This window comes from Fulmarus glacialis, unplaced genomic scaffold (assembly GCF_000690835.1).
Source record: "Fulmarus glacialis isolate BGI_N327 unplaced genomic scaffold, ASM69083v1 scaffold13248, whole genome shotgun sequence".
In the NCBI taxonomy this organism is placed as follows: Eukaryota; Metazoa; Chordata; class Aves; order Procellariiformes; family Procellariidae; genus Fulmarus; species Fulmarus glacialis.
Genome location: NW_009229000.1, coordinates 1 through 23,802, shown reverse-complemented (window position 1 = coordinate 23,802; position 23,802 = coordinate 1). Strand labels below are relative to the sequence as shown.

The window sequence follows — 23,802 nt, the reverse complement described above, 5'->3', positions numbered from 1 at the left end:
GAGCACTCGATCCCCTCGTCCAGATCGTCAGGAGTACACAGGTTGTGCTTTCCCTTCTAAGATTTCCCTGAGTCCTGAATGCCTCCCGGACCGCTCAGAACTGGTTACTGCAAAGCTTTGCAGTCAAATCGCTTGGTAATGAATTGTAGTTACTTCAAAATGTATTGGAAGAGAATTTGAATTGTGCTTAAAAGTTTGACCGTCCTCACGTCTCCTGCTAATTAATGGAACTGTTTGAATTCGTGATTTTAATGGACTATTTCATTTTGCGTTGACTCGGAACATTTTATGGGGCTTAACATTATTGAATAAAAAGTGGGGAACAGACATTTCTTGTCAACAAGATTTTACTTGTTCATATGAAGATGAAACATTCAATTTTTCATTTTTATTTTTGAGATTTATGTGATAAGTAGAATTATATTTTGAAAACTTGGAATTTGAATTAGAATTAAAAAATTCAAAACCCAGGAAGAATAGAAAAAATAATTTAAAATGTCAAAATGAAGCATTTCAAAGGCCTCTGAAATGTGGGTTGAGGCTTTCTTAGGCTAAAAGAATTTTGATAAGTGACATGGTTTTGGAAAGCATTTAGTCAATCCAAAGTGCATTTAAAATACTCTTCGACAGACAAATTTTATGTAGCTCTGCTCCAGCAAAATTACAGAATATGGCTGATATTAATATACTTAGATTAACCCTCCATATAGTCAATATGCATGGATGAATATATCATGTCAGCAATATTCTAAACATCATACATTTATCATATCCATACAGAAACACCATATCTGCACACTCAAATAAAGTAATTGTGTATGTAATTGGCAGTGGTTAACAGTAGCCATTTTTATGTGCTTGTAGCAGTTTTAATATGAGCAGATGGATGTGCTCATACATTGGAGTAGATGAATAAAGCAAAGTGTGCTAAAATTTGCAGTCAGAGTAGAAAGCAGAATTTGTGCCAACATTGCTAACTTAGGGCACATAAATCCCGGAAGACTGGCTTGAAGTGATATGGTTTGTATGGCATATGGAATATATATGGAATATATATATGGAATATGTATGGAATGACTGCATTTTTCAGACTAAAATACAGAAATGTGCAGTTTCTTTTGCATTAGTGATCTGATTTTCTTCTTCAGTCTGCAAGGATATTTTTTCTTTCATAACGACAAATAGAGTTATTCTTTCCTTTAAAAAATGACTTCAAGAGCAGGTACTCATTTTTCCAAGTTCCCTTTTGAACCCAAAGTTCTTGGGCACTGAGAGAGAATTCAAGACATTATCATTATATACATGCCTGGCTCTCAAATTTGTCCTATGGGCCACTGCCAGAGACAGGACCCTGAGTTCGGTGGGCTTCAGCTTGCATCTCTATGACTGGTCTTACATATACGCACACTGTGTCCGTGTTACGCTTCAAATCCCAAGAAACCTCCCGTTTACAAAGGACAAATGCTACATTTGAAGTCCCTCCCTTCACAGGTGCCCTTGGTAGAGCTGTCACTGTAGGTACACCGGGAGCAAGAAAACAGAACCTGTCACCTGTGCAAGCCATGCTGTTCTCTTGCAGGTGCCAACAACACCGTCCAGAAAATTGCTGCTGCCTCATGTTTTTTCAGAATTTCATACCAGAACCCTCAACTGGGCATAGTCTCACAATCAGTTTACTTCTTCGCCTAGCGAAGGGAAAAACCCAACTCCTTTTTCCAAAAGAACGAGTGTCTTTCACAAGGAATCTTTCACTGCAACTATCAGTGTCACTAGGAAATGAAAACTTACGGCAAGATGCAGGAAAATGTTATTTATTTTATCACCACAACTCTATAGGCCCGGTCACCCGAGATATAAACAAAATGAACACTTCTGTAATTTTTTTAAAAACAAGTAGTTAAGCTAGTGGAAAATGAAGAGGTGTATGTCTGACACTGAAGAAAACCCCTTTCGTAACTCACTTCATCCTACTTTTTAAGAATTCTTTCTGCAGCAGCTTTCTTGCCACAGTGCTCCTACATATGAAGGAGCTGTTTCCCAGCAAACTACTGCAGTGAAAAAGTGCAACAGCTCTTCAGCACTAACTTTCTTCACCTGGTTGCTCTTCGTTAAATACACCTACAGGTGATTTTGGTTAGTCCCCTTCCAAAGCAGAAGTTAGTGCAGAATGGCTAGTCTGAGTGATTTCTGACGTAGACACAAAAAAATTCCGCTCAGTAGAGCAGATGTTTCCTGCTTCTAACAACGACTGAACATTGGTGGGCCAGATGCAAGAAAATACTGGATTTTAGCAGTTGCATCCTTTAATGGCAATTACAGTTCAGCAAACATGACTCATAGCAGTTTGTATAAAACCTCCGAGTTTTTTCAATCCAGTTTCATTTCCAGAAGGAAATCTGGATGACCGACTCATGCAGACTCTCTCCGGCTCCTTCGCCAGTGGCACCGTCAGCTGCCACCCGGGCTGGGACCTACCCACCAAACCTCTGCGAGTGTCACATCGGCACTTGCTCTAAGCTAGATGGCTGCTCCCCTCCCTGTAACAAGCACAGGCTCATCCAAGGTTCCTCCCTTTTCAAGACAGGCACCTAAAACAAGCGGGAGGGATTGCCTTCTGGAAGTCTTTTCGCATTTCTGTGTCGACCTTAGGGGGACTAGTGACTAGTTTAAAATTAGCCACTTAATTCCTAGAGGGGCAAAAGTAGGTGAAATGTATTAATTAATGTTTTGGATTAAAAAAATTATGCTGGGGAAATATACTACATCGCATAAATTGTAAAAAGGCTCTCCCACAGGACAAATGTATGCAAATAGGGTATAAATATTTCGTACATTTCCAATGAGATATCTGTCAGTGAAATTATTATAAGCATGAAGTTGAGTACCCTCTGTCAAGTCATTCAACTAAAATGTATTAAAGCCTCCAGTGAATGTAAAACATTGTGCCCCAATTCCCCAGTCCAACTGATGCAAGCAGACCTTCCTCCCAGCTCCACCAGTGTTAACGAGATCCCGCGCAGTTACAAGGGTCTGCAAATACAGATGAGACTGCAGACCATCGCTGTTGCTTTGAGACTTCATATTCCCTGAATTTTTAGGATAAAGAAAGAAACTTACCTGTTCAAATCACGATGTATGATTGGTTGTGTAAGATTGTGGAGGTATTCCATGCCTTTGGCAACATCTACGGCAATGATTAATTTAGACTGCAGATCAAAAGTTCTGTATTTTGAAAAAAAAAAAAAAAATTACTTGAAGTTAATAAACAGACAAGAATTATCTGTAAATTATTTTTATCTGTAAATCATGAAACCCTTAAAATTGTTTTAAATACAAAATAATGTTACATAATCTATGTAATGTAAATGTATACGATGTAAAATAATGACTAAATAACAATTTTGTTATTACTTATTAATTTCCCTTGTACACCCTATCATCTGAGTCAAAGCTAGAATTTGTCTAGTGTGTTCCTTTCTCTATTGTTTTATACTGAAACGAATAACGTTTACATCAGCATAGGTTTACTAGTCTTCCGAATTCGGTACCACAAGCCCAAGCAGAGCGGAATACCTCTTCTGTTCATGCAGCAGGGAGAAGAGCGATCCTCCAGAAATATACTGAGTGACTATAGCAAACTGACTTGGGTCGTCTAAGCAAGCTCCCACAAACTGGATGACACACGGATGGTTCAGTCGGCAGAGAATGGAAACTTCACGGCAGAACATGTCCACATCAGATTTAGAACAGTAGGTATTGGCTCGATAGCTTAGAATTTACACGAGAGAAAACAGTAAGGCAAAAAGATACTAAAATATGTTTTTTTTAAATACTTCAAACTAAGTTATTAATCAAACGAGACGGAAAAGTCTGATAAACTTACCGTTTGATTGCGACAATTTTATTTCTGCATCGTCCCTTATATACTTTTCCAAAAGACCCTAAAATGGTTTAAAATAAATAAGCACAATTATTATGTACTTACGAACACCAGGCATTTAAAACGGATGCATTCTTATTTCTGGTACCTGAGCCGATAATCTCATGGAACTCTATTTCAGAGAGCTGAAGGTGGAAATGTGATGGCAAACCAGCACGGAGGAGAAGAACATCTGCCTTTTCTGCAAAAGAAAACACTTATCCTATTTGTAAAATGCGGGGCCCTGGGGAAGGACAGAATATAAGCATTGAACTTCACAGAACCGTTGCACAGTAAAAGCTGATTTTCCTCCTGTAAATTGGTTGACTGGTAAACCTATTCCCTTTTCTTTCAGTAAGCCCCGTAAACCTCAATAACAGACAAATACTTGCAATGCTACAGTGGCCCTGGGCTTTCTTGGCTTTAAAATCTTATCAGTGGTGAAAACTGTCCCATAAACATATTCTGCCTGCATCATGTCACGGCTGCGTAGAATTCTTTATACAGAGAATTAGTTCCTTTTTTTCTCTCTAGCTAGTGCTCATTACTGATGCAGGGGATGTTATTCCAGATCTGACTGACTCTTTAGTGACATGTGGAATCTAAATTTTCCAACTTAATTTAGTTAGCAGACTTCTCTACCTTGTTGATCTTTTTAGTTTATTACTATAAAATTTATCAGAATATTTCTAAATGGAACATTTCAATGCTGCTATGTAAAGGATGTAAGGGTTTGATTATATCCAGAGTGAATACTTGAAATGGAAAATTGAAAGCAGCACGAAAAATGAAATATTTTGAAGTACAAATATTCATCTGAATGTTTTATCTATATGTGTTTCAGATTAACACAGATTATTTTTTGAAGAACTTTTCTTGTAAAGATAATCCAGGCATTTTACAGTGGAATTCAATACGATATTTGTTTGCATTCATGGGATGTGCGTATTTCACTAGTACTAATTCACAATCACATCCTTTTCTCCAAAGAAATAAAAATAAATACATCTTTTTAAAGTAAATGAAAATAGGATAAATACAGGAATTACTGTGATGCTGAGCAACAAAGCTAAGTATATTGTTTCCTAAAATTATCCTAGGGAAATATAGCTGCTGCTTATGCACATCATTAAATCTCTGAACAGCGAAAATTCCAGGAATAATGAATCTTGCGTAGTATGTTTAGGCTGGCAAACACCTCGGGTGAAAAGACCATAAAAGTTCAAGTTTTCCCTTGCCATGGAGAATACCTTTAGTCATGCTTTTAATCTTTCCTAGAGGGGATGGAACTGACACATAGGAACCATCTGAAATAAAAAACCAGAATGAATTTTATGGAATTCAAAGACAGTATAAACACCTGTACTGATAAATGAATGAGGCAATGATTGCTTAAAGAACGAAAAATAAAGGGGTGAAAATACACATAAGCACACAAACACATACGATTGTGACGTTACATTGCTGCGTTCTTGAAAGTAATTTGTATATAGCTTCACTAAGCGCTGTAGAACGATACTGACTCTCGCTGGTGTTAAAGGCCAGTAGCCTTCTGTGTCAGCTAGATTCTGAAAAGGAACTCAGATCAGATTCACAAATGCTGACAACTGGGCTGCAAGCACATCGCACTGTTCAGTTCACTGACCAGGTTTTTCCAGAAGACTCAGCTTTCTCCAGGTACCAAAAATTTCGTCTCTTGTTTTTCTGCTTAAGTGGGAGCTGAGTTCTTTGAACAATCAGCATTAAAAAATCTGTCTGGGTGTGTTAATTGCTTTCCAAAATAAATTTCCAATACGTGCATAAACTTAGAGACCCCTAAAGATTTACGTACACTTGAGATATACCAAAGCTAAACCTGGAACAGGTCAAACTACTCTGCAGAGCTGGAAAGGTAGGAAGCAGATGGATCCTGCCGCTGACTGTAGGGTTGCTCCTCTTTCCACGCAGGAGGAGTCGATGACCTGGGCAAGCACAACGTGTAACGTACTCACCTTCCCTGTGGTCAGCCTCCTCAACACACTGCAAAATGTTCTGTTCATCAACTGCGGCGTTAACGTTCTTCTTGCCGCTTGTCATTTAGTTGCCCGTACGAATGAGTATTTTTGTAGCAAAAAGGGTAATTAATTTTTCCCAAGGGGGAATTAGATATCCAAAGGTGTTAAAAAATACGAAGGGGACTGGGTATAGAAATATACCGAATGTCAGTAATCAAAGAAACATCAGAGTTAAACAACACTAAGAGACTGGCTCAACAGGGTATTAAGGATGCAAAAAGGTATGAGTAATGATTACTAGGGACTGATCCTCACCTCACAGCTTTTAGCTTTTCTTTCTAGCGAGTAATACAAAGTGACAACTCTATTTTGAGATAAAGGAAGAATTTTGACATAAATAGAAGGTACTTGGAAAATGGGGATTCTCATGACACTAATTTTCTTTGTGCCAGACAGAATTGATCCAAAGCTCCCTGACACCCGTGGAACATTCCCAGAGACTTCAGCGGTCTTTGGATCAGACCCTTCAGTTAGAGAGTAAAGTGATTTCTCAGACCATACCTCCTCCAGGTTGTGAGTATTCATTACAGGGTGAGTCATCCTGAGGTCTCTTATAATGCTTCAGAAGGGTCACAATGGCGTCGTGACCTAAGAAAGAAAGAGGAAACATAAGGATTTGCAGGTAAATGCAATAGTCTTTTTTTTTAAGTTGATTTATACAATATTAGGGGATTTTTAAAGAAAAGTACAATGTGCCTATAAAACATGTAAACAAAGATACAGCGGTGCTAATCTGAAACATACTATGATTCTTAACTACAGAAATATAGGAAAATACCTGCCAATAAAACCAAGCATGTTATTTTCACGAGCCCACCTAGTCCTAAGATGCGATATATGACAATAGAAAAAACCCTGCTACAGAAATCCTAAAATGGAAGTTGACCACAGTCTTTAATAGGCCTTTTGAGGACAACCAGTGCCTGAAAATATTTCAGCTCTGGTGTCCTAAACTGGACAAAATTTGTACACTAGATTACTGTAGACAGTTGCTATACTCATCATTCTCCTTTGCAAGGAACCAGAAGAGAGCGGAGTACGCACAGCATGCTCACTCTCTCGGATGTTTGATGCACAAAGTTCTGCTTGGCAACATTCAAAATTCTTTTCTAAACCTTTCAAAGATGAGTAATTTCATACAGAGTATTTTGCCAATGTCAGGTTTTTGAAAGGCCCTTGAAAGCCACAGTTTCACTATATTACATGGTACCGCAGTGCTTTTGGAGGGGGGGGGGAATGTCCCAGAATCCTCCAACTTTAACTTATATTTTCCCCCATCCCCTAGAAAACATATGGGAAAGAAGAGCATTTTCCAGTGCTTGCTTTGTGCTCACTGTAAACGGCTGGGCTCAGCACTGCTTATTCGTACACCCCGGCCGATGGGAAATGTTCCTCTTCGCTGCTTACAAAGCTGAGAGCAGGCAAGAGGAGGAGGAAAAGACACGCATTCGTACTGAGGGCACGATGCTTGGGTCACGTACCAAATGCTACCTATCATTTCCTGCTCCTTCAGCTGCAAAGTTTGTCGGCATTTCTTTACGGATATTTTTCACTAATACGCTAATGAGTACAAACTTCTTGGCTTATAATAAGCCAGGGAAAGACCAGTAAGCCCACAAGTTACGGAAGGGTTGTTTGCTAGATCCTCTAGGGTCCTGCAAAAAACTTACAACTCCAACTCTTAAGGGTGCTAGAGGCAGCAGACGAGGCAGAGGCTCTTCTGCTGACTCTCGCCCTGTTAGCAGAAGCTACCTTCTACAGGAAAGAAGTGCTGCTGACTCACTAGGCTGCCCGGGACAAGAGCTCATGCCAAAGAGTGTCAGCATAATGGAACAATTCTCTAAAACACAGGAATTTAAATCAAGGACAGGTTTTTACAGATAGCAGCTTTCTGGACATCCAAACTTAGATGATGCTTGAACTAAACATTGGAAGTGCTACTACTTAAATTAACATAAATGGTAACCCAAAGAAGATGGCCGCTTCTTTACCCAAGCGATGAAGAAACTGCTTAAATAGGCTTCCACAGTCCGTAGGGATGGAACGGCAATGCCAGGAAGAATAAACTGAAGGGCATCCCACATAAATGCGTGGCTCTCAAACACCGATGAAATCCATAAATGGATGTGAACATCAAAAACATTTTCAGGAATAAATAAAGCTTTTTATTTGTGTGGAGTCATATAGGACAGTATAACAGGAACCATGGAAAACGCCTTGCTTTGATCTGTATTTGCAAGAATTTAAGATTACTGACTCTGATTCATCGCTCCTTGTAATGCCTCCTTCAGTAATAAAAGTAAAACTCCTCAGGCACATACCAGCGGGAGAAATAGCCTTTTGTGAGCGGGCTGCATGTTTTCTATTTTAGCAGTACATAAATACTCCTGTCCTTGAGTTTATGTTGAATTAAACTGATGTTTAACAGAGTATCTGAGAAGAGAAAGGGGTGTTTTTTATAACCCTTCGTGCCAGGAACTGGAAAGCAGATGGTGAGAGCTCTTAGTCTACAGGGACTGAGGGGTTATTTTGTACTGTTCTCTGCCTCCTGTACTGTTCTTACGGATTTTGTAGCAGAAACAAGAAAACTGAAATACCTTTCTCATAAGCCCACATCAAACAGGTTTGCTCATCCTTTTCTCCACTGGACCTGCTGGGATCACAAGCTACCAGATTCATATCAGCTCCATTATCCAGTAAAAACTGTACAAGTCGAATATGACCATGGTAGCAAGCACAGTGTAATCCTAGAACATCAGAGAAGCATGGTAAACGCAACCGTCAGAACATCAGGATAGGACTTGCAGCAACAACTATAAAGCACAAATTGATTTCCTCGATAAAGGAATATATTAGCAAAAAAACCCCTGAGGCAATAAGTGAAAATAAAGTATTAACGCTGCAAGAACCAATCTATTGCCTGCTACACAACAGGTCAGCATTTACTCTACCACCCGCAAATCACATTTAACAACTTTGTATGTGAGGAAAAGCAAGTAGAAACAAAGGCGGCTCCTTTTTTCGTTGCCTGTAGTAGGGACATGGAGGTGTGCAGCCCCTCAGACACTATATCTTATATGCCCAGACCCTAGCAGAACAATAGCGGGCCCAATTCTTAAAACTGCTTAGAAGCCTAACTATTGGAGAATCCGTTTACATCAGGTTTTGTTACTCATATACAAGCTAACGAGCCTAACACATCCTCACTGAACTCTTATCACTTCTATGCCTGCCTGCAAACATATTTCAAAAAAATTGAGATCTGTCTGAAAGGTAATTGGATGCTGATCATTGAATTATGACGGGAATTACCCTGGAAATCCTGATCGTGTATACGGCTTCCAAATTTTTCAGTGCTGGTATATGCACTCATACACAAGAAGGATGATGGTGTTACCTGTATGTCCATCTCTTCCCTGGTGATTGATGCTTACAACATTCTGGTCAAGAAGAAATTTTACAAGTTCTATGTTCTTTCCATAGGTGCAAGCACTGCAAAAATAAAGGGAAAAGTGAATGCTATAGTCCATAAAAGGACAAATACTTTGGGTAGCCAAAAATTTAAAGAGAATTACACAGAGATAAAAACACAGTAATAGAATAAAAGATCTTTAGGAATGTGCAAATGCATGATTAATCCACCAAAGCATGTTCATTTCTGACATTTCAGAAACATTCTAATTATTCTTGCATAAATTAACTTTGCACAGCTATGCAAAATTGATACAGTCTGTTTTGCAAAGTGCCTCTTAAACAACGCTTTACAAACTTACAGCATCATGACCAAACTGCGTTCTGCCGCCTCATTTCTAATTGAGAATATCTAGACTCCAGCAGGTTTCTAGGCAGAACAGGCTCTAAACTTAGCTTCCACACTGGACGGAAAGAGAAACCGTTATCCACACAGATGTGGACGAACCTGATGCCTTTCCACCTTTCTCTCTCTTGCTTGCTCTCTCTCTCCCCATTCACTATCTGGTTCTACCTCTTACTTCATGTCCTCTCCTGTATCTCAAGATACAAACTTAACATCCATGCCGAGCTCGCTGCTTGCTTTGTTCCTCATCTGGCTGTTGGCGAGACGTTTGTTATTTCGGGTGTTGTATTGCATGCCTGTGTAAGTGGAATTCTATTGATAATGGTGTTTAAACATCTCACCTGTGGAAAGCCGTTTCACTGAATATATTTTCTTTAGTGAGACTTTCTGTTCCTGAGAGCTGAATTATTTCCTTGACAACTTCAAACTTTCCATTGTAACACGCACTGAAGACGAAGTCAGTAAAGAGTTGTTAACACCACCAGCTTTCTAGTTATACCCAAACTATGTAAAAGAGAGCTTCTCTGCGTGACTCACAGGTGTAAAGGTGTGTCTCCATAGATATTCACCACATGGGGTTGAACTTCGAAGCTGCTCTGGAGTAAGAACTTCACAATTTCATGGTGTCCAAATCGACAGCAGAAATGCAGAGGAACATGATCTTCATTGTCCTGAGCATTCACTGCCATTTGACCCAGAAAGAGACCAAAGAAAGTATTTTATAATTAACATAGCTTGGTTTGGATATTTAGTAATGCTTTACGTGTTGTGCATATATGTTATGAAACCTCCTGTTAAAATATTTATGGTCCTATTTCTTTAAAATTGAAATTTCTGTGAGCTTTCATGTATCAAAACTACATTACTCAGTGTCATCTGTAGTACACCATCAAGAGGATTTTTTGGACGTAGGGTATAATTGCTTTCTTCCAGTAGCAGATGTATTCAATGTTTTGATGTAGCTTTCCGTGAATGAATCACAAGTTATAAATGACCCTTAGAAAGAGCAATTGCTGTCAGTATATTACAATGTGAAGCAAAAGTAAGATAGGTAGTTACTATATGTAAGAAAGCAATCCACCGAGTTATTCCAAACGCATGGAAGAATAGTTAATTACAAATACTAGGAAGAAACATACTTCATTGTTGCTCTTAGGAAAGGAAAATCCAGTTGGTTTTAAGGTTTATGTTAGCTTCCTTGAGTAGCAGGATCAAGGATTCTTGATATAGTTATACAGTGACGAAAAAGAAATTTTAAAAAAATAAACGAGACACAATAAAGATATATTTTTCGTAGTCACTATTAAAATATAAATACATAAAAGGCAAGAAAGGAAGAGGAGAATTCATTCAAACGTCTGGATTACCAATGTTTTCATTTTGCTCAATGTCTCCTTTCACCTGCAAGGATGATTATGTATGTGCTTCACATATTTAAGAGGATGGGAGTATTCTTGGACAGAACATGAAACTATATAAAAGAATGGGCAAAATTGGAGACACAGGATATTATTGTTGGGTGGGAATGGTATTTATCTCTGTTGGTTCAATATAATTTCACATGGGAAACAAACACTGTGTGTTACAAAGGTCTTGTTCTGTTTAAGAGATTTGCCCTTCTAGTGCTTTATGTCATAAAATCAAGCATTGTGTATGTTGCACACAACTTGTAGAAATATATCCAATAAAAGTATTTTTTTCTAAATTTCTGAAGACCAATTCTTGTATCCTTCTACCTGCAAAACCAGTTGTTTTAATCTTATACAATTGTATAAGATTAAAAGCAAAAGAAAACTGAAACTCATTCATTCTAAATACCTCTCAAATAAGCATGAAGGATTTGAATTTGATGTGATTTCTTAAACTCCTGGCTAGCTCATATTCTCAGACATTTTGGGCAAAATTGTAGGGTTGTTGTAGGATAGACAATATTGGCAAGCAATGAGGGAATTTTAAAAAATTCATTGATTCAATTGTCTTTCAGTAAGACCAAGATTCTTTCTTGAAGATTCGGGTCCCAGTTCAGCAAAGCACTTGGAAACCTATCAGTAAGTGATCTGTTAGATCAAAAAGTTGTTTCAGCTAGCATGCAGAAGCAGATTCACATTTCTGAAACCATCTAATTTTGACTGCTGTTTTAGTATAGCAAACACTAATACTACACACTTTTTATCATGAACTTCTATTTAAAAATGATTCTGTAATAGAACAACATAAACCCAACAATTCTTGAGAGTAGTTATTATCAAGTGAACAGTGTGAGGCTACGGCCACATGTGTACTAATAACGTAAGTATGACTGGGAACATTCCTGGCCTTGAGGCCAAGATCGCAGAAGTGCTGGTGTCTACCAAAAGCACCAGTCTGTTTTAGGGGCAGTTGCATGCAACCTGTCAACTCGGAGCCGTCCCTGGAAGATCCTTGAGCCACAGGCGGGAATTGTTTGAGACTGCCAGTTATCCTGGGCCACATCCATGCCAGGGAGCCTTCTCTCTGTTTACAGGATAGGCAGTTGCATTCCAGCACCTGGGATGCTGGAATGGGTACGGCATGCCTGAAATGGGTACGGATATACCTTATAGGTCTCTTTCTTTCTCTATCTAGTGGAAAGCAAGGAAGAGATTGGACAAGGCTCTAGGCAGAGCTCTCCATTGGTGCAGAGGCAAACAAATACTGTTTTCATTATCCAAAAAAGATCTTTATTCAGTTTTAAAAGAGAGCATGTATCTCTGTGATTCTTAGTGTATTTCTTTCTATGTTTAAAGATGGAACAACCGTAACTGGTTGATACCATCACTGATAGATTTAACAAATCCAGCCTACTTTGTACATTTAGTCTCAATTCAGCCTGGCACCAGATTTTTGAGACAGTTTACAAGAAATTAATAGACTACTAAGGAATAATCTGTCCATTAGAGGTGTCCAAACTTGTACTATGCAGGCTTTTAAGCACAACTTTGACAAACATCTCTCAGGAACAATTCTTTCCTATAGCTGAGCCTCCTTGGGACAAAGGGTAAACCACACACATTCTGAGGTTCTGTCTTCTTTCGACTCTTTGTCAGTATAAGGAACAATGAAAATTAAAACAAATCCCTGTTTTAAAACCTTCCTGAAGTAATGCTGAATGCTCACAGAAATGTACAGTCCTTTAAAATGAGCTGCACTTCTAACTTCACTGATGTCTAGTGACAGATAGTTCCAAAGATGAATTATGTTACAGGTCAAAAAAAAGAAAAAGAATTCCTGTAAATTATATTAAGCTCGTGGCCCGCAAATTTCATTAACTGCCCCCACTAACCTTCCTAGCAGTCTTATATTAAAAGGACTAAAGAGAAGTAAACTGTTTTATTTCTCTATTCTAAAATAATTCTTCACTTTATAGATTCATGTGACACGTTAGCCTTTATTTTTTATTATGATGTGGTACCAGACAAAGATTCATTCTGAAGTGCAATAAATAAGAGGGGAATAAATGTCAAAGTTTTATAATAATAAATGTCAGCATTTCAGAATATGTACCCACAGAATGGCCTGAAGGACATCAGGGGTCTCAGGGCCATGAGCTTCTACAACACAACAAGGTGCAAGATGGAGCAAGGGAGGAAACGTGTATCTTCTCCTTTGTTTGTGCAGTTGGAAATGATGTCAAATACTCGCAAGACATTTCCTTTGCCTCTGGAAGGATATATAACTACAGCATGGGATGATGGTTTTTGTTCTAATTGATAGCTTTTTGATTTCTAAATGAAACACGACAGGTAAACTGGAATATTGTCTTAAAAAGGTGGAGAATTTCAGAGTCAAACCAAAACAAAACCAGTCAAAAACACTTTAGAAGAGAGTTATGGCAAAAAAGTACATCATATTGATTCAGGAATTACTAAAGAAGAGTACAGAAGAATTCTTCAAATTGAGATTTTAAAGTATTTTTATATTAAATCCAGGATAGATAGTACAACTCTCATGGCAGTCAGAAACTAAAAATTCAGGTTGCCTTACAAGCAGACAGTAAAAATGGGCAAATGCTAAGTTTTTGCCAGGAACAAAATGGAGTACTGTAGAAATTATTCTTAGGGCTGAGACATAACGTAGGTAGAAATTAACAGGTGAAACCATTTCAGTAAGTAAAAGGATGGAAAAAAGACAGTGCAAGTCTGTTTTAAAAAAATAAGGGAAATTTCCCAAGTCTCGATGAGCGATATCTGTTTAATATTCAGAGAAGCATGACTGAACGTCCCTAGATTTTTAATATTAAACTCTGGTTTTAAATTTAAAATTGATTGTATTTGGCAGAGATGACAATGATTTTCAAAGATACTTGAAAAAAGAGGAGCTGCAAGGCAGCTCAGTAGTCCTGAAAGCAGACAAGTTTTACTAAAAGACCACAGAAGTTATAAAGACAAAGAATATATTTTATATCACATGGTCCCTGAAAGAAATCTCCAGGACCACCAGTTTGAAGAATAATAAAAAACAGCATTTAGCTTATGTGAAGCAAAGGAAATGCTTATTTCCCGGCCATCAGCTAGTTCTCTAAGTTTGTAGATACTCTGTTTCTTAGCTACCCCATCAGGCTATAAAACAGTTTTTAAAATATGACTTTTTTCTTTCATTTTGAAAGGAACGGTTTTTGAAGTCATGCAAACATCTACATTAGGAGTCCTACTTCTACATTCAAGCATTGGAGAAGCAATTATTTCCAGGCCCTCCCTGATTTCAAAGAAATTCTAAATTACCATTAATTTTTTTAAAAAACCCACTCTTCATTCGCCCATTCCTTTTTCTGCTGGAGTTGGGACACCAGCAGAAGTGTGGCCAGCTGGTAACACAAAAACAGGCAAAACCCACAGCTCTTTATTTTTAATAATCAAGTTTATCTTCCTTCATGTAAGTGGCAGAGGAGACCGAGGAACAATAAATAATTAGATGACGTGGACTTTGGTTCAGAAGTCAGCCCTCCTGAGACACAAGCAGGTACCCTTCTGATTACCTAAAGGGCTCAGCAGCTCGACAAGACACTTCTCAAGGTCAAGACCAGACCCAGCCCACTGTTAAAACTAGCGAGTCATCAGGATCTAACATGTGTGGCTGAATATTAGTTCTTAGAAACTATATAAAGTCAGGTGTGGACGTGAGTATAGTGAAGCTACCAGAAAAGCAAGAAGGAGACAAAAGTTCAGCCCGATGAAATGAGGAAAGAGCATGGCTGTTTAGGAATACTGGTGGTTTCTCATAGTAATGAACTTCCTTTTCTACTTTACTTTAAGAAAAACCCCTTCTCTTCATTTTGTTTATTACAATTACCCTAGAAAAAATCTACCAGATTACAAGAATGAATCAAACATTATGAAGCGATACTTTGACCCCAATTATTGCTACATTCTACCAGTTGGATATTCTAAAATATAAAACTGAATTTCCTGACAGAATAAATAATGCAAGCTGGTAGAAATTACATTGACTCAGTAATGCAAAAAAATCTCCAGGAGTTTGGAAGGAGTGAAAAAAGAAAGAAGGAAATAGAAGTTGTTAAAAATAAAAACAGAAATTCCATACTAAATCAGTTCGAAAAAATCTCAAGATTGTTAAGGCACTTTAAGTGATAGTAGCTTGTAATGGCATGCTGGTCTTTGAGATATATTAATGATCTCAAAATGAATTTGGAGCTTAAAGGAATAATCCGACCAATACCTCAAGAAATGTGCTTGAAAGACCTTATGTGATTTCTGGAAATACACAGATTTCTGCAAATACACAAAACTACTTAGTCCTTCCCTACAGTGTTTATGTCAAAACACATTATGACATTAGCATCTGGAGAACCAACTGTACTTGTAACATACTGGTTTTATATACATGCATATGTAAAATATGAACATCTGTGATGATATATACATGGGTAGTACGTTTTTTTAATATGTTTTTCTTATATATTATGGTTGGGTTGAAGAAGAACTTTGGCTATTGTTAGACTGCAAATGTTGCTATATTTCAGCAGTATTCTGACCTTTTCAGTGTGATTCAGTGGTCACCGTTTTTCTCCAGTTGCCATGGCCCCAGAGCTGATCAACGAGTGAGTCAAGTTATGTTAAAAGAAATAGTTCAAGTTTATGACACCAATTACTGGTCTGCACAGAACACTGCCAAAATTTCTTCAGGTTATTTCACCAATTACTTTTATTCCTAGGGATTTAAGCGTTGTTCCTCTGCTGCTATATTTATACCAAGTTTCAAAGTGTTCTACTTTGTGAGTGAAAGATTTCCCGCTTCCAGTCTCCTTTTTCTTTTTCCAATGCTGAAGATTTTAAAGAAAAGAATCTGAAACGGTGTCCCAGATTCTTTTCCTTTTGGAATAAACTATCTAACTAGTAGTGAACCTCCCACTGCTTTGTTATGGTGAGTGAACATCTCTTCTTTTCCCCCTCTTTATTATATCAGCTCTGTGCACACACATCGAGGCTGAAACATCAAGAGCTCACTATTGAAAAAAGTACTTACAAATCTGAGTCATGCTGTTTCCCTCCACACTTTTTTTACTGCGCGAGTAAGATGTGTGTGCTGTAGGCAAGACCCACAGAGAATGGTAAATTTATACTTTAAACTCTAGCATAGAAGGGGAAACTGGGGAGAAACACAGCCTTCGTGCCACTAGCAGAGTAGGAACAGGGGTACGTGGATGCTGCTGCTTTTGGCACTACTGGGCATACTGAGCAAGGAAGAAGCCTTGTGGGCTCTTGTCCCTGCTTTAACATTGTTAAGGAATGACAGTGCCTTACAGAGTCAGCACCGAAGACTGAGAACACAGAACTTGTGCAAAATGACCACTCGACTGTCCTCTCCTGAAGTCAGTGGGGTATTGGGCCAGGTGAGATCAGGAAAGAACTGAGCCTGGCAACTGAACGTGCTTTTCAAATGTGCCTATACAGCATCCCTTTTTAACCTTCCCCTCTTATGCTCTACTGTTTTTAATTCATGAATAGCTGTGTGCATAGACTGGAGCCAGATATCAAATAGGATGCTAGATTGAGAAGCAGCAACTGAAGAATTTTGACAACTTCTTGTTCTTTGTATAACATGCAGGATTCTTGCAACAAATGCTTTTTTGTTTGCTTGTTTGTTTCTTGTTTGTCCAGTTCTGCTTTTCCAACAACAGATTGTGATATCCCTAGGCAAAATCCTAACCCCATTGAAATTAATGAAAACTTTGCCATAGACTTCGAGGGGACCAAGATTTTACCTTGTATGTTGTGGATATAAGTTAACAAGAGTAATGATGTGGTCCAAAGATGTATTGAAGAGCAGTACTTTTGCAAGTAATGTACTGTTCCTTTTCAAAAAACCTTCTTTCTCTGGTTCTGAGGATAAGAAATTAATTTCCAAATAATTTTAATGTTGTTTAGTAGGTAAGAACCAATGCATTAATATTCATAATATGCATAAAATTTGACCTCTAAGTTTTAGCATGTATAAGACTTTGTAGGATGTGGCCACAAGCGTGAATGCACATGCCTACGATACAAGTGTCACAGCAATGGAAAAGTAAGGCTGGAGTGTGGTATGTTTTGTGCCTTCTATACTGCTGAAACAGCAGAAGGAGAGGGAACAAAAGAGCAAGCATAAGAATTCAGCAGTACTATTAATTGCACGCTAATATTAATTACAATGGAAAATATTTTAAATTGCGGCACATGCAAAATATACAGCACTGAACTCTAATATTATAGTCTTACTGGCATCGGTGTGAGGTCACCTGTAAAAAGAACGTACAGACTCCTGACTTTCACAAAATACCAAAAGCATGCTAACAGACTTTTGTATCTGTCCAACCCATTATGTCTCTCACACACACTTTCTCTTACAGAAAAGATCCCACAACGAAGCATATGAAGCTTGTGTAGCATAATACAGCATATGTTAAAAAGATTCCATTTTCTGTGGAATTGTTTGTGAACCATTTGCAATTTCTCATCTGAATTATTTTAAATTACTTGCTGTACAATTTTGACTTAAAATCCTTCGTCTGTATCTCATTCACCAGGAGCTCACTTTGCACTGAAATACTTTTGATTGGAGATACATACCACACGGCCGCGTGTTCTCCGATCGGACGAGTGTCTCAATAGTACGCTGCCTATGCATATTAATCTTGATTTTGTTTTCTGCTGCTGTTTGTCACCTCTAACTTATTAACGGAAACAGAATGCACGTGAAATGGCAAAACCCAAGCATACTTAAGAAGTGAAGAAAACTCTCCAACTGCTATTTTTTTGCTTCAGTTGCCCAAATATGATACACAAACACACACGTGTTAGGAAGCTAAATTCAAGATTAAAGGCCTGACTCTGTCTATAAAATACAATGTTAAAGTTGGTTTTTTAACATATCTTTTCTTACCATCAGCTTTGCTTCCCTCTTCCATCAAGAGCTTTGTAATATTGAGAAAGCCTTTGGCAGAAGCCAAATGGAGAGGTCTGTCTCCAACTTCACCGCTTGCATTCACATCAGCTCCGAACTTTAGTAAGAGGTGGGTTACCTAAATATTTCATCAAGGCTAATTAAAATATCACATGAAAATAAATCTTTTGACAAAATCAGGTAGAATATTGCATTGGGTAATACTGTAAGTGGGCATCTCTTTAAGGTTTAAACATGGAGAGGAGATTCAATAGAAAACTCATTTTTAAGTTACACATCTATAAAAATACTAAAATTCTCAAAGGCAAGTGCTCATTCGTTCTCTGAAAAGTTATGTGTGGTAAAGGGCTAGACACAAGACAGGTATTTGTTTAACTGACCAGTCAGCGTAATAAAGCAAGTGCCCTCAAAGTCCACAAATGTCAGGGCCCTCGCTGCCTTTCTGGCCTGTGTCTCTTACCACAAGAGCACCATATGAGCTTTTAGCATAATTTCACAAGACTGTGACTATTTGTTCAGAAGCGGCTTATGGCAAATAAGCAAATTAATCTCAGCCCAGCGTGCAAGGAGTTTCTTGATGTTACTGGATGATGAGGCGCATATATATGAAAAGAAGGATCTCAGGAAGACATCCATGGTTCACAGCCCTGCTGTCACTCAGCCACAGGAGCAGAGCATTTTCAATCGTCTGTGCACCTGGACTCTGTTCTTTCAAAAGCTTTTCCTACAACAATTCCTCAACGCACTCGAAGTAACACGCCGCTGAAATGAAAAATGCACTCTACCTAGAGGTCATCCTTTGAAACTTGAAAATATCCCAGAATACATGCTTTTAGCCAAAGAAAGGTATAGGGAATGTCTTGCATAAGCCAAAATAGACCCATTATTACATTTCACATAAAAGGGCTATTCAGGGCAAATGACTGGACTGCTAGATTAACTGTATGTCAATTATACTTTAGTAAAAGAAAGAGAATTGGGAGGTTAAATGCCAGCTTTGGTCAGAACTTCAGATTTTGTTTCAATAAGTCTGCGACCTGTGTGAATGAAGCAAGCACAGCTGGACTTGTCACGTGCACAGTACCTCATGGAAAACCCTGCTCTCTAAGTGATCACTTTTTCTGTTAACTTAAAAGAGGCCACAATTTAGTTTGTGAATTCCAAGGAAAACCAATAGAATTTCCATTTAATTATTACCGGGAAGTGATGTTCACTTCCTTAGGGAGGCTTAAGATAGTATACTCACATTCCTTATGCACTCTCTGAAATGTGGGATGAATAAGCATCAAATGAAATATGCCTCTGGGTCCAAGCCTGTTTATAGGCTATCAAAGCTAGCTAGACAATCATTTATTTCAAGAGGTCTAGAGGGGAAGATACCAATTTTTGCTGGGGTCTTGCACAGAGGATTAAAGTGTAGAAATTTCCTGTTGATAGTCAGACTCTTAGAGCAACTAGTGATTGACTTAGAAGTGTAACTTCAGCATGTGAGGCCTTTTCATGGTAGGACCCTCTGGAATGTGAAGCAAAAATATCTAACACTAACCCTATAGCTGCCTCGGTGTTCCACTTCTCAGCTTTCTGAAATTCCCCCATTTAGTTACCTGTTCATGGCCATAATATGCAGCAATATGCAATGGGGTGAAAAAAACTGCATCCTGAACATTCACGTAAGCTCCATGCTGCAAAAGAATATCAACAGCCTAGAAGGAAACAAACAGAAAATTCCAATTTACAAGCACTATATATATGGTCAGCTAGTGAAACAAGATTTTGAAACCTTACATCACCAGTTTAAAAAATAGCAAAAAGCCCCAAACAGGCAAGCTATAAAGGTGAAGAACTGCATACAACATGTAAAAGTGATTAACTTACAGTACTTTAACTGAACACTGAATGTCACTGATGCTTTATAAATAAGCCTGAAAACGTGTTTGTGAGTAAAAAGACTGACTTATGAAGTAAGAGGCACAGAAACGACTGTCTGGAGTTTCTCAGAATAACCTTTAATTTTCTTTTAACCATTATGAACAAAGAGCAGTAAACATCTCAGAGTTTTTAGAAGTAAAAAAAAAAAAAACCAAAATGAAAGATCCTTTTAAATGTAAATGTGTGAAGGTAAATCCTCAAGCATAATTCCCTTAGTGTGTAGAGATTTCTTTGTATTTTAGAAGATAATAGCCGTTTGGCTTCAATAAATAAGTGTTTTCTTTCAAATTTCCACTTTTTTGGTCTTTCAGGGGGGCCAATGTTTTCCTGGACAGCTATGAATTGTCGAACATTGGTTTTCTGAATAACTGTCAAAATAGAAGTCTGAATGAAACCACTTTGGATTATATATTGAAGCCTAAGGGCTGCTAATTTTTCTGAAGCACAGGGGAGCCTTTATGCACGCTAAGGGGCTTGTGCCATGGATTATTTGAGTAGTTCTACATATAATTTTGATGAATGTTAATTTTTGAGTCTAATGATGATGAAAAATGCTGGACCGTGAATCACCCACCATACAGTGAGCAATTGGGAAACACCTCCCTGGCAATCAGAAGAAATGACAAAGAAAGAGAAATGGCCAGCTTCTATGCTACGCTATTTATACCTGTACCTCCCCAGTGAGACTTCTGCCGATGATGCCAATTAATGCTAGCTGTGACGGTGCACATTTCTGTCAACTGCTACCGAAGCTGAGACCACCAGATCATTTCACACACGCAACAATGAGGCCAGTCATTTAAATCCATGTCATTCGCAAGTACTCAGAGAATGAAAACCTGTTACCAAGCAACATTAGTGTACAGGGATTATTTCTTTACACAATTTAAATTGAAATACATTTTTTCCGTGGGACTGACTGAATACATTTTGTGTGTAAGGTCCATTCCCTGACATATTAAAGTGTGTCCATTCCCCATTAGTTTTAACCATTTCACTATGGTATCCGCTGCAAGCCTGCCCTGGAAGCAGCACTGCAGGGCCATTTCTGTCTCTTCAGAATCCAAGGGCTTCAACAGGTCCAGCACATTATAGGAGGCACCTAAGTGTTGCAAGGACTAAGCCCTTCTCTTGAAGACAGGCTGGAGGAGGCGAGGATTGCTGTGTTCCTATGGAATTATTCTTCAGCACCTCTCCAGGTACAAACGATGGGGAATGTTGGCCCTCTGTGTCCGGTATTATTTTCCAGAAGCTAGAAGTATCCTGGGAGCATACTAGGCAGGACAGAAGCAATTCTGGTGTGAATGGGATAGGCAGTGAGCATCGCCTGTGAGTTAGATCACAAACGAGCCCCACAAATGCTGAGGCTTGTCTTTGGCTGCTGTGGTGGTGCTCCAGAGACACGTGAGTTCTGAGCATGTGGCAAGGGAGAAGGTGGGAGCTGGCAGGAGTGAGAGGACTCCTGAATGAAGGGAGTCCTGGGGGTGAACAGCATCCCCAGCAGCCATAGCCAGACTCTGCGGTTGACACAGAATCACATAAGCACTGAGGTTGGAAGGGAGCTCTGGAGATTGTCCAGTCCAGTGCCCCCACATAAAGCAGCGTCTCCTTGAGCAGGTGTCTCAGGGCCATGTCCAGTCAGGTTTTGAATACTGGCCAGTCTCTAAGGATGGAGACTCCACAACATCCCTGGAAACCTGTTCCAGTGTTCGAGCACCCTCACAGTAAAAAAGCCTTTTCTTCTGTTTAAATGGCATTTCCTGGATTTCAGTTTGTGCCCACTGCCATCCATCCTGTCACTGGGCACCTCTGAGAAGAGTCTGGCTCTCTCTTCTTTACTCCGCCCCCTCAGGTATTTGTACACATTGATAAGATCCCCCCAGAGCCTTCTCTGCTCCAGGCTGAACAATCCCAGCTCTGTCGGCTTCTCCTCCTATGTCAGATGCTCCAATCCATGAACCATCTTCATAGTCCTTTGCTGGACTCACTCCAGTATGTCCGTGTCTCTCTTCTCTGGGACACAGTACTCCAGGTGCCGCCTCACCAGTACTGAACAGAGGGGAAGAATCACCTCCCCCAAGCTGCTGGCAGCACTCTTCCTAATGCAGCCCAGGATGCCTTTTACAGCAAGGGCACATTGCTAGTTCATATACAACTTGTTGCCAACCAGGACTCCTAGGTCCATTTCTGCAAAGCTGCTTTCCAGCTGGTCAGCCCCCAGGGAAAGTAAAGTTCACATTTGAAAGAAGTAGAGACAATGAATCATAGAATGATTTAGGTTGGAAGGGCCCTCTGGAGCTGTCTGGTCCACTCTCCTGATCAAAGCAAGGTCTAGTTTCAAAGATGAGGTTGCTCAGGGCCTTGTCCAGTTGAATTCTGATTATTTCCAAGGATGGAGGTTCTGCATCCTCTCTGGAAAGCTTTCAGTGTTGCACCACTCTCATTGTGATCCCCCACCCAGAATTTCCCTTGCTAAATCTCATGTGCATTGACATCCTTTTGCTGTGCATCCTTTTGCTATGGATCTCGAAGAAGAGTTTGACTCCATAAAAAAAATCTTATGAAAGATCCCCTGAGATCTTTAGAGAAGCTGCCTACCCTTATATCAGCTGAAGAACAACTCAGTAACAGCCTTAACACATGCATTTATTGGGGAATGTTAACGTGTTCAGGTAGCAAATAAAGAAGACGCTCAGTTACCGGTTGGTTAACAGAACTGACTCCTTCCGTTGTGCATCCCATGTCCAGACAATTTTTAGTACACTAGCAGCTTGGTGGACCAGAGGAGGGGGAACACAGAGCCAGTTAGCCTGTGATTTAATGGCTTAAATTCATCATAGGCATTTTTCAGCAAACTACTATCATAAAACTGAAGTTGTAGCTGTTGGCTCTGAAGAGAGATGTTTGGACCTGTAGCTTTTACAAGAATATGATTGAAACTTCTTTAGATCAGTTTGGTTTTAATTTAGGCATGCCACTGTGAGGCTATAACACACTCAGGGATGTGACCACAACTCTGATTCTCCTTAATCTCTTTGGAAGCTGGAATTCAAAATGTAGATTCTTCTACAAGCTTCAAGGTGTATCTTTAAGATGAAGAAACTGTGTTGAGCAATGTGGATCCACCTCTTAAAACTAGATGCATTTTGACACATTTTTCCAGGCTGTAGAAATGGCAACCATGCTAGCTACTTTGTGATCCCCTGATAAAAAGAATTTTGTGAGTCATATTAAGCAAACTGCACTCAGCTGTAACTGATGAGAGGGGTACAGAAACAATCTTGATAGTTTCACAGAAAAGCTATCTTTCTAAGAAAGAAGAATGGAATCTTAGAAAACACTGAAGGTTGTCATAGGTGTTACAAGTAAGTGGGTATGCTGGAGTGATGTGCAAGGATAAAATTACTTCAGAAAGTAAGGGGAAAATTTCTGATGCAAAAAGGGCTCTAAATTCTCATAGAAAGACCAAAAAGAGACTTTTATCCTAAGGAGACAGACCATGACTAAAGGTGCAGCTTGTAACCTATGGGAAATTTTCAAGCTGCAGAGAAAGCAGCTCTTGCTGACTTTGTTTAGTGTTGCAGGGGGTCAACAGGACTGAGAACTGCAATGGTCAGCTAAGGTCTGTAGTCATCATCGCAGCCCAGAGGGGAGGGGAGGGGAGG

The 23,802-nt window shown here is 39.1% G+C and overlaps 1 protein-coding gene across 1 annotated transcript; it reads right to left on the bottom strand.

Annotated features, from left to right (window-relative positions):
• Nucleotides 1-3,100: 3,100 nt before the first annotated feature.
• LOC104081084 (serine/threonine-protein kinase TNNI3K) lies at nucleotides 3,101-19,911 on the bottom strand (the record flags this gene model as incomplete). Its single annotated transcript, XM_009583690.1, has 12 exons — nucleotides 3,101-3,222; nucleotides 3,574-3,768; nucleotides 3,884-3,941; nucleotides 4,029-4,121; nucleotides 5,170-5,226; nucleotides 6,475-6,561; nucleotides 8,571-8,720; nucleotides 9,371-9,465; nucleotides 10,132-10,236; nucleotides 10,328-10,472; nucleotides 18,188-18,326; nucleotides 19,813-19,911. Coding segments are annotated over 12 exons (1,332 nt in total), but the record flags the coding sequence as incomplete, so codon positions are not given.
• Between the last annotated feature and the right edge of the window lie 3,891 nt (nucleotides 19,912-23,802).